The sequence below is a fragment of the Octodon degus genome, unplaced genomic scaffold, assembly GCF_000260255.1.
Source record: "Octodon degus isolate 3935 unplaced genomic scaffold, OctDeg1.0 scaffold00125, whole genome shotgun sequence".
NCBI classification, from domain to species: Eukaryota; Metazoa; Chordata; class Mammalia; order Rodentia; family Octodontidae; genus Octodon; species Octodon degus.
Genome location: NW_004524701.1, coordinates 3,518,189 through 3,530,492, shown reverse-complemented (window position 1 = coordinate 3,530,492; position 12,304 = coordinate 3,518,189). Strand labels below are relative to the sequence as shown.

At 36.7% G+C, this 12,304-nt stretch overlaps 1 protein-coding gene across 7 annotated transcripts in view; it reads right to left on the bottom strand.

Annotated features, from left to right (window-relative positions):
* Positions 1–12,304, bottom strand: part of Bmpr1b (bone morphogenetic protein receptor type 1B) — a 482,076-nt gene that overhangs the window by 76,104 nt on the left and 393,668 nt on the right. Inside the window, exon 1 of one of the 7 annotated variants that reach the window (XM_004640632.2) lies at positions 5,184–5,308. The exons of the other annotated variants lie outside the window; for them this stretch is intronic. Coding sequence (XP_004640689.1) covers positions 5,184–5,238 — 55 coding nt within the window. The 5' untranslated portion in view covers positions 5,239–5,308. Of the gene's footprint in view, positions 1–5,183; positions 5,309–12,304 lie in introns of those variants that run through there. 7 annotated transcript variants of the gene reach the window in all.

The window sequence follows — 12,304 nt, the reverse complement described above, 5'->3', positions numbered from 1 at the left end:
TGAGCAAATTTCAAGAAAAGGTAATATTTCTTCCCAACAGAATTACAGATAATTATAGGTTTTTTTTTTCTTAACAGCCAGAGAATCATGAATAAATTTTACAGAATAAAAAAGAACTGTCTGGATATTCTACTTGAATAGTTTCTACACTAAATAATTGGCTTCTTAAAAGTCTATTTTCTATTTCTGCTCTTCTCTTTCTATCTTTATTTCCCCTCTCTGTTTTAAAGTGAACTACCTTTAGTTTAGTAGTGTAAACCCTAACTAACTAATCAGACATCTGGTTAGGTTAGCTGCTTACATGGTAGTTAACCCAGGCAGTTAACTATTCAAGTTTCCATAAATATACAAGTTAAGCTTTTCAAAGTCAATCTACTTTTAGTTCTCATTTTTAGAAGATTCCTAGACTTTAGGAGTACAAATGAACTGCAGCATCCCTTTCATGAGGAAATAAACCAGAACTAAATAAAATTCCTTGCAATTATCAAAAATCAAAGGTATATCCTTTTCAGGTAAATTGATCACTTTCCTAAAGTAACCTAAAGATCAGCCTAACACAGCAATGTGACTTCCATTCAATTACAAGTTAAATGAAAAAAAAAATGAGTATCTTAAATATCATCTCTTGCGTACACTGGGGTTTTGTACATTTTCCAGCTATGTACAGACAAGTTCTTTAGGAAGTTTTTCATACAGACAATAAGGCAAAATTACAAAGAGTTTATAAAGCGTATTTATTTTGAAATAGTGAACAGTGATGAGCTAGAAGTCTCATACGAACGTAAGGCAAACCTCACTCATTGTTGTACTCAGTAAGTTGTTTACTTAAAAAGTTGTCTATAATTTTGTATTATTGTGTACTCTATGACTTACAAATAAAGAATATGTGTGTGTGTGTGTGTGTGTGTACATGATAGCGAAGATAATTGTACTACTAATTTCTATTGGCTTACTGAAAGGAAAATTGTGTGATCAATTTTGCATGACTATATCTGGAATTCTGAACAATTAATTTTAAGATCCAATATGCAATATAAAAGCCACTGTTAACTTCCTGTCATCTTGTTTTGAAATCCCGTATTGTTTTCATATTCTCTTAAAAATCAAAGACAAAAATAAAATAAAACTTTACAATATTACCAGTTAAAAGGACAATGTTAACAATTGAATTTCATCTTCAATATTTATGTAGTAAATCCTAAAGCATGTTTTAGCCACGTACACTGTTTATTTTTCTTATTAATATTCTCTTCAAAAATACTATAAGTAAAGCATCTTAAATTTGTGATACAAAAGATTATTTTGTTATAGGCAATGAAAACATCAGCACCTACTGTAGTATTAAAATAAAGAATAATAGATATATTTAACAGCATGCATTATTTATTAACTGAAAATGTAACATTAAATCTCAATATATAATACTCTCAGAAATGGATATAAATCTCTATTTTTTTTTTAAATTCTCTACCTGGAAAATACGAAATATTGATGGCTTTCAATGTACTACAGCATTTCCACCAGAGGGCAGGCAGGAGCAAGAAGAGAAATTGCAGCTACTACCACAGGCATTCGTACTTTTGGTAAAGAAGTCAGCAGAAAGTACTAAATTGGTGAACTTTGAGAATGATCCATCCTACTCGTTCATATAGTTATGATAACTACTATGACCAGTTTCCTCTCTCAATCGAAAGTAGTTTAAATATCTATACTTTTTAAAGGAGTGTATTTCTCACAGAAATAAAACTTGCTTCTGACCTTCAAACCAATATAGATTTTTAAAACAACTTTAAGTGATACAGAGTAACTAATAAATAATTAAACTAACTATAAGATGACTAATTTATACTTTTACCATTTAAACTGTGACTAATTTACTGCAGTTTTAAGTGGCATAATTTATAGGTTTTAATTCAAAAGATCTGAACTTCATTTTCATTTCCTATCCCTGTTTTGTAATAAGGCATTTTCAAATAAATAATTTTCTATGGTGTTGGTAGCCAAAAAGAAAAAACCTGTATACACAAGTGAAGGCAGCATCAGCAAACACTTGGGAGACAGGCTTAGATGTCTTCAGAGAAGCGGAAAAATACAAATTAAATTTTCAGTTGAAGACATCAAAGCAAAATCACACATGGGTAGATAAGCAGCAGATGCTAAGACGTTGTCCACACAGGACACTTCCTCCTCTGAGTCACTGTCAGAGGAGAGCTGGACACAGAAGATATGGGTGCAGGATCCGGGGTGGTACTGGGGTGGGGCTGAAATGTCAGAGGGCCAGGCAGGGTCAGGTATGGTCACCAAACAACGCAGCCAGATGTGTACAAGACAAGACAAAACACACTGAGTTCACAGCCTAGCTCGGTTACCTCCCTGCTAAGGGGTCTTGGCAAGTTGTCTAATTCTTCTTGAAAATAGCAGTTAGGAGAAATAGATAAAGGCACTCATTGGTGGGAGCGGGTGAACGCCCACCACAGTTTTTTGTGCATAGTAAAAGACCATCATAGTAAATCACTGTTGTTTTCTGCACTGCTGAAGATAGCATTTCTATTCTTCAGATTTATCTTGTCATTTCCCTTCCTTTTCATTACATCTCATGTTTCTACTTCTTTAGCTTTCTTCCTCCTTCCTCTTCTCCCCTTCTTGTTTCTTGCTTCCTTTTTTTAATGTATTTGGTACAGGGTCTCACTACACAACTAAGGTCCCTTTTCATTTGCTTCATATCACTTTCTTTGTACTCTTTGCATGGATTACTCACTGTGAGCAAAACAGCTCTAGATATGTGCAGTATTTGGGTTAAGAAATATTAAAAGTTTATTCAAGGATGACTAATGTGTTTACTAAATGTTGTTATTCTTATAGTACACTGATTTTTAATTCTAATAATGAGTAAATATGTTTGCTTTACACAGTGGCCCAGAATTCGTGACAGTGGCCTCCACAGTGTGACAACTGCACTGGGAAGACAAATCAACTGCATATAAAAAACCAAACAACACTATACAGAACAAGAAAACAGACATGAGGGCACCAGAGCAATTGTGAAAAGGAAGTCCTGGACAGGAGCACATCAAAGGGGAGACTGCGCTGGTGGCAGCCATCAGCCATGATCTTCGCAGAAAACACAGGTACCAACACAAGGAATGCTGCGAACTTTGCATTTCAACAGCTCAGTCTCAACACTGGGTAGATTAAGAGGACTATGTAAATTTTAAATTTAAGAGATCTGCTTGTTTTATAATGTCTGGTTTTTATCATGAAATATTTGCACATGATTTCTCTTCACAACACTCACATGTGCGCATTACCACATCACACAGAGAACGTCTGATAAACATGGTTTCACCATGTTACATTCCAAAGACTCTTATCACAAGACCCCAAAACACCTGGATAAAAAGGATAGCTTCAATCATTACATTTTTAATTAGTGATTCTAGACTTAAGAATATCTAAAAAGATTAAATATTGAGTTCTCTGTAATCACATATATAGTATTTATTACTTAATTTTTTCTTAGGTTTTATTGTGCTTCTTAATTTAGAAAACTCAACTATAGTGTTGACTTCAAAACTTTTAAAATACCCTAACATACAAATTTGTAAAGTGTTTAAAATTATAAACATGAGAAAAAAATGCACTGATAAGTAGGTAATCAAGATGGTTAAAAATACTAAACAAATTGAATACATACCCATGACATAACATAGAGAATGACTCGTATCTGACAGGATGGTTATGAAATTCAAATGTCTCTATATTTTAAAATACTTAATATGTCAAATCAGGTCTACAGTGTAAGAAAACAAAGTGAGTGACAGTCCCTTTGACAAAAATGTCAAAGAGTCTACTAGAACTTGGAACTTGGCAGATTTCCAAACCAGGAGCTATGGTTTGTTTAGTGGAGTTTCCACCAGTGCCCTGCATCACAGTGTTCTGCAGCTAACTGGTATGGATGTTCCACTTGCCACCACTAAGACATCCTCCACAGCTTTGCAAAGCATTCCCAAGGTCCCCATGTGCAAAACCGCCTCAAGCAGATCCATGTATATGAGTGCATGTGACATGCGGTGTGTGATAACAAAGCCAGAGAGATCAGAAACCAAATCATCATGTTCAGTCTGTGCGTTTTCCACAAAGAGAAAACCTGGAAAGCATTTCGGATTTCTGTTTCTAATCCTGAGCATATCCTTCAATTGGATAATTGTAGGAAGATACCTTAGTAATGGTGCAATTTGGCCTAAAAATATAAAAATACATTGCCATTTCAAACACTTAAATATATGCAGTCTAAGCACTAAAATAAATTTAGTATATGCTATTAACAATTATCACTCATGAGTTTGAAGGTCATTCTCTACTGGATCAATGTAGAATAATAATGATAATTAGAACCAAATGAATGGAAACAACAATCTAAACACTGTAAAAGTATAATGGATTAATATAATCTGTAAGTAAATCACTTCAAACCTGAAGAAGTGTCTGTAGGGCTTTTATACCGACTTGCTATGCTTCACAGAAATCTTTTGTAGGCTATACCCACAGTGACATAAATTACTAAAGTATTCTTGCCTTTGTCGCTCCAAGTGTGTACTTTGTCTTGATAGAGGTATACATAACCTCCTTATTAAAAGTAAATGGCATAGTCACTCTATTTTCAAAACCTTCATTTGACTTAATTGTCCTAAAGATAAGTTTGCATTTTTAAAAACCATTTTTGCATGAATGCAACTGTGATAAATAAATCTACAAATTATGAGTTGAATGCCACAGATTGAAAAAGAACTTGCAATGTCAAAACCTAAACAAATCCCACCACAAAGCCTCTTCAGCCACAACACTTGATTTTAACCAGGACGGCACTGAAAACTGTACAGAGCAAACACATTCCAAGACACAACACAGAAGTTAAAATAATACATACGGAAAGCTTCACTCGCTTAAGAGTAGCTACACTTTACATTGTGAGGAGAGTTCAGCTGAGCAGCATTTTCTGGTGTGTGACTATTTTGCATGTGCAATTTTTACACCCCCAGACTGTTTCATTCCACCTCCTGTTCCAGAAAGACTAAGTTCACACAGCTTTTACGTGTGTCAGACTGGGCTTTACTGGTTTTGCTTATACAGTCTTGGAGGGGAAAACAGCTTGTGTAAGACAGAAAGCTTCTCCCACTACTCACATTTGATTTCTGTGCGTTTGAGGTGTCGTTGCCAGCTCCTTGAGATGAGGGACATCAAGAGGAGGCACAGAAGTGCTGCGGCTCCCGCTGAAAAGCCCAGCACCGAAGGCGGCGCTGATCCTGCACCTGTGCTGTGTTATTCAGCAGTTAAGAAATGCAGCCCAGACTGAGGTTGCCTAATACAGCTCAGCTGTTTTTCTCAGTACTCCCTTTGATTATAAGCTAGCAAGAGAGATTATTCCAGTCAAGCATTGAGCTATGTTCAGCATTCGTGGCATATGACAGTGGAAAGGTAAAAGGGGAAACACCCCTGGAACAAGAGAAGAAAAAAAAAAGAAAAGAAAGGCTACTGACCACCGTGTATTATGTAACATTTCCAGACGGTTAAATGCTGACTCTGATACACAAAGCAGGAAAGTTTCTAGATTTACCACTAAATTTTCAGCAATCTATCTTTCTCGTAGTTCTTTGACGTTCAGTGATATTTCGAAATGCAGTGTCGCTCCACCACAAGCCCAAGTTCATAATCGACCAACCACACAGGCCTTTACAAATCTTTCATTAGCGTTTAGATTAACAAGTCAAATTCTTTTTATAATTTCTAACCTTTCAGAATGTTTCGAAAACTGAAGAGCAAATGATTGATGTTACTTTTATTTTTAAATCAAATCTACTATACATCATTTGGCTTAACTTAATACAAATTTTGTTATAAAATTTATATTTCTGCCACAATTATCCTAGCCATCACCGAAGGGTAACCAGAAGGAAACACCCAGCCAGCAGGACCCTGCCAGAAAAGGACGCTGTACAGGAGGAATTTTAAGCTCAGAAAGAGACGGAATGGTCAGTACGCTTACAAAGTGTAAAAATCTAACAGAAAAGTGGCATAGAAGTTAGCAATTTTGTTGTTTTCCTTGGTCATAAAAAGGGTTGCTGACTGTGCACACACACCAAACTTTCACTCTAACTCCTTTTATGCTCTATATAAATGCAAAACCATCTGTTTTGGAGGCTAGAAACTGTGCCACTTCAAACAAATATCCTAACGTCCTATCCAAAAACCAGATATCCTTTCGTAATAGCAGATGGCTAAAAACACAAACAAAAGTTTACTTATATACACAAAAGGACTGAAACAAAGAAATTGTTTCAATTTGAAAATGCAAATATAATTTAAATACAAACACTAAAGAATACGCTTACTATTTTGTTTACTTTAAATATTAATTATGGGGGTTGGGGAGATAGCTCAATAGAATAAGCGCTTGCCTGGCAAGTGCAAGGCCCTGAGTTCGATCCCCGGTTCCACCAAAAAAAAAAAAAGGAATAAGGGGCCGGGGAGATGGCTCAGTAGGATAAGCGCTTGACTGGCAAACGCAAGGATCTGATTTTAATCCCCGGTTCCGCCAAAAAAAAAAAAAAAAAAGATTTCCCAAGGACAATTTTGGGGCTGGTGAGATGGCTCAGTGGTCTAAAGCACCTACTTAGAACAAGCTTAGCAAAGCACAGGGACCGCGGTTCAATCCCCCAGCACCACATGCCAGCCAGCCCCGCCCCCTGGTGGGCTGAGCTGGCCACACTCACACACACACACACACACACACACACACACACACACTAATAAATAAATAAAATTTAGAAAAAAAAGAATTTTAAATATTAATTATGGTACTAAGAAAAAAAGTAAATTTAAAAATGTTTATTAGAAAAATATATATACTTAGGATATACATTAGGAAAAAGAAGATTAAAAAAATCTTGTGTTTTTAAGAACATCTTTCTCATCAGAATTTCATCATTCTTAATGGTTTTGTTAGATTCAGACAGCAATGTTAAAGATAAAAGTGCACTTTGAGTTCCAGATAATACTGAGACTCACAGAAGGAAATCCAGTATTTAGGAGGCTGCCCATGAATGGCATATTAGTTTCTCCCTACTTTTCCCATTAATCCAGTTTGTACCTCCAAAGTAAGGTAAGACAGCTGAATCAAGTCAGACCTATATCTATATCTATATCTATATCTATATCTATATCTATATCTATACCTATTTATACACCTATACCTATATCTGGATGGATAGATAGATAGATAGATAGATAGATAGATAGATATCTGGAATACAAAGAATTTAGAGAAAAAATAAAGCTTTCCTTAATTCTACATATTTGTCCATTAAAATGGCAAATCTCCAAACTGATATCTACTTTGTCCTCGTTTTAGGAAAGTGGTTGCCAAAGGATGATTGTGTTGCATTCTGGGCAGAAAAGCCTAGAAGAGATCTGGGTTGAAGCTACACTATTATAGTAATTGTGTCACCATAAACTTGTGTGTGACACAGACAGGAACATTCTGGCCTCATACTACTCTAACTATCATCGGTCTTTTGATAAACAAGTACTTCAGTTTTCAAAACATTTTCTAAAAGCACTTTGATACTCTCAGATTGTAATGCATCATAGCGGTCCAGTCTTTGACGACCTCACTGATTTTAACTTTCTGTCTTTATATTCCTTTATCTATTTGTTCCCATAATGTTTATATCTCCACATTCTATTCTAAGGCTGAAAGGTTCCCTTTCTCCTCCTTTAAATAATCATTAATAAGGCCTCTCACAGTAAACTACCAACAACAACAGACTGAGAACCAGATGCTTCAGGAAGAATATTAGCTCTCTCAAGATCTTCCTTCATGTTTCTGTGTTTTAAGCCACACCAATTCAAGGCTAACATATATGTGCAGTATATTTTTGAATATGCAATCTTAAATTTCAATACCAAATTAAAAAGATTGAAATATATATACAAACTCATATTGTACTTAAATTATCATTTCCAAATGGTTCCAATACTAAGCTAAGGGCCAAAACAGTGGTATCTTCAAGGGCCCCTTCTTTCAGCAAGTTGTCACATTCTCAAGGAGCATAAAGATCAAGTAAGATATTTTACTTAATATATTAGTACTTCAGTCCCAAACAACTTATTCCCTGTATTTATCTATAGAATACTCTATTCTCTATGCAAAATAACTGTAAAATAATAAGATATTGGTCAACTTTGTCAGCTTTAAGTACTATGGCTATCAAGCCCTTTGAGCCCCACAGACAGAGAACACTCACAGTTATATTGTTTTCTCTAAAGGAAGAATGCAAAGACCTTTGGTGATGAACAGAATCCATTTATGATTAGTGATTACTTAACAATTGAAGTGGGCCAGGAAGATAGCTCAGTGGAATGAATAAGTGCTTGCCTGGCAAGTGCAAGGTCCTGAGTTCAATCCCTGGTACTACCAAAAAATAAAAATAATTGAAAAACATAAAGCTATTTATTTTCTTTCTGTCCTTCTAAGGGGATTCAAAAAATATTTATTTTCATCATTAAATCCATAGCAGCTGTTTGGCAGTAATGTGAAAATTTCCAAATGACTCAATGTCATTGAGACAAAAGACCCCCAAAGTTCTAAAATTGTACTAAGTATTACAGATAACCTGCAATAAAGCAAGCCTCTCTAATAGCTACTTCCTATGAATTCTTCACCCCAGGGTCTTAGGACAGAGTACTTTATGAGGCCTTTTGTATATGGCCAAGTCATAGCCAACGACATAGACGTCTTCCCATTATACAGCAAGAAGACAAAGCTTTGGACAAGGACCATCCCAAACAATCCCCTCCCCCAACTAGAGCAGGCTCCTGGCCCTGCACAGTGCAGTGTCTCTCACCAACAGGGAAGTATTGAGTAGAGATCGTTAGTTACACCACGAAGCCTCCCACAGAGAGTCAGTGGGGCCATGCAGCTCCAAACAGCGTGCTGAGAGCTGTTTATCTGCATCCTAAGATAAACAGTAGAAACTCTTCAATTAAATAGATTGCAAGAAATAAATTGCTGATGATAAACCAAAGAAAGCATAATTTTGAAAGGAAAAAATCTGTGAGTTTGATGAAAATCAATATGAGATGCCACAGATCTAAAATACATGATCACTGAATGTTCTTTTTATATTATAAATATCAAATATAAATAACATTACAGTCCAATTGATTTTTATCAAAGTTATTGCAGAATATTTTCACTCAAAGCAAATTAATTAAAACTTGACACTTTCTCTTAAGCGACCATACTAACTGCACAAACAAAATTTTATCAAGGAAAATTTTATTTATCAAGGAAAATTTTATATATCACTATGTACAATGCTAATGTCCAGTTGGGTCGGCTTTCTTTCTCACCACTATTTCTACCCAACAGTTTAATTACCATGAGAGAAAATTTCTAGATTATTTCATAAAAATCCCCAGAGGATTATTTTATATCTTACTGTTAAAATAATACAATAATAATATATACAATCAGTGGCACCTCAGTTCATAAATGCTTTTGTTTGGAAACAATTTGGTTTGAAAAGTGGCAAGATTTTGGTTTTGTTTGTAAACTCTACATTGGGTAACAAACAACTGTGGCCACCTTTCCCACACAAACACAAATGTGGGCATCTTTTCCAAAATCATGGAACAAATTAAGTCCATGAACTGAGATTATGACATACATGAAGATGTCATGTTAAAATGTTTTAAGGAAAATACTGTATAATTAAATATAACCTATCATGGATCCTTCAACTTTTATACAAGTGATAAGAAATATATAGGATAAAGAATGGCCCTTATTGCAAGCCCCATATATGGGTAAAGCATTGCACTGAGAATGTATTTTTCCTACTTGTCAGAAAACAAAAAATCTTCTCTTTTGCACACTTCCAGATGTCAGAAGCTTTTCAAAACAGATCTGAGGTCAGAGAACAGAATACACAGGTGTGTGTTATGTCAACTATTGAAAGGTACCTGCTGGTTAGGTTGGAATCTGACCCTTCTACCGACACATTCTTGTGGGCATTACAAATGCTCCCTGAAGGAATATTATACTAATGCTGACTAATTTTTAAAAACATCCCAAATCTCACTGGATCTATTGCTAAGCAGTATTGTTCAAAAGCATCTCTGCTAATAGCATCAAACTCACTGCCACCTCTCAGGAAACCTTTAATGTTTTCTCCAATATCACCTCTTCTGTTCTATTTCACTGACAAATTGAACATAAAAATATTCAATATCAATACATATACGTTTCTGACATATCATCAAAACTATGGCAACCCACATGGGAAAAAGCAGTCATTTATCAGTAAAAAATGCTGGAAGATAACTCGTTTACATTAGTGGCCAGTGCTCTTCAAGGAAGTATTACCTATTTTGACTGCTGGTCAGGCCTGGCATGAAAAGATGGCAGAGAGCTTTAAAGGATGGAAATCCCAGGATGCATGCAAAAAATAAGACACTAGCAAAAGTCATTTAAACCCTCTGCTAAACACAAACAGTAAAATAAATGTGATACATTTTCAGTTTAAAAAACAAACAACAATGACATGAAGAAAGGAGTTCTTGTCATTAATGACAGGGTTCTCAGTGAAGGTCAGAAAAAGCCTGCCTCTCACTTGGGTCCTAACAGTCATAGCTATCTGATTATTTAGAATAACTACACCTATTTATGCTGTAAAGATGTGTTGTCAATAACATTAACACTTATTCATAAGAATCTGTATTTCCACATGCACATAGATCCAGAATGGAGACCCACAAGCAATGAATTATTCCTACAAAATTTCTTTTTGTCAAATGTTCCCTTATTTTCCAAACCTCAAAAATGTCTTATTATTGGACAGACCCTCCAGCTAGTGATCAAAAAGCTAAAATTCGGAATGTTTTCATTTTTCTTTTTGTAAATCTGTCATCCAAGGCCTCAACACTCACTACCAGGGCCAGAGCTGGACACCGAGAGGATGCCCTGGCGCTGTGCCACCTGTTCCAGGGTCAGAATGGCTGTGCTCTGTACTTCCTGACTATACACACCCCATTTCTCAGCTTTCCTTTTCCCCTCAGAAGCAGCAAACCTACAAGACTTCCCTACACCCCAAAGGGTGGGGAAACTGAAGTGGCAGGGGGCACTCTGACCACATGAGGCCCTTTTCTGCCTTCATTTCCTATCTCCCAACCCATAAGACAGTAGTTTCTCCGAAACTACCATATTTTCAAGTCTCTGACACCTCTCTCTCCCCTTGCAGTCCGGCTCCCACCAGCAGCCGGGAACGCCAGGTGTGAAATGTCCCTCCTCGGCCCCTCCACTCAGCACCAGCTCCCGCCTGTGGTCTCTTTCATGCCCGCCCGCCATCCCTGGGGAGCTGCGGCCACCTGTCTGCCAGATTCTACCCCTGCTCACACACGCAGATGGGCGGCCAGGGCTGCAGGCCCTTCGCAGAGGACAGCTTGCCCCATGTCCCTCCCATGGTTATGATCAAAGAGCCCAGGGCAACTCAGCTGAAGAAGCATTTTAGGACAAAGAAAATGAGTGCATTGGGAAGAAAAAGCAAAAGAGCCCTGAAAGGAAACCTGAGAGGTTTATGCTTGTGCCTTTATATCAAAATGTGGTAACTTATACACCAAACATGTAACCAAGCACCAGCGCTTACAATAGGCCAAATCCCACACGTAACAGGATAACAAGACTCCAAACAGGTGGAGGAATTACGATTTCTAAGCCCTTGCTAGCTATGTTACTGACTTAGAATCCTCCAGAATGTCTTGTTTGGGAAAGCAGCACAGGGATGACTTTCCAAATAAGGCTGAGGCAGTAAACACAGGTTATGGGATGTGCTTGTTAGGAAAATACTGGGTGAGCTCAGGATCTCTACAAAAGACTCAGATAAACAACACTGTCAAGATCAGAAACTTTCTTCCAGAGAAATAACCCTGCATCCACACCGCGGCACAGTAGTGCCATGTAGTGACTGCTTTTCCTGAGCCCCTGTTCCCTGGATGGGTAAGAAGAGAAGGACAGTGGGTAATTCTAAAGAGAGAACTCGGGTGCAGAAAGCAGTGACTGTTCAGGCAACTTCAAAGGAGTTCAGAAAGACCATATCATAAAACTATTGCAACTCTGCCCTTAGTAATAAAGAATTTGATAAAAGGATATTTTATCCACTTACCCCACTATTGAAGATCTTAACGAGACAGTGACAGCAGGAATAAAATCCCAAACTGCCTGGCCACAGACACAGGAAATCATTCA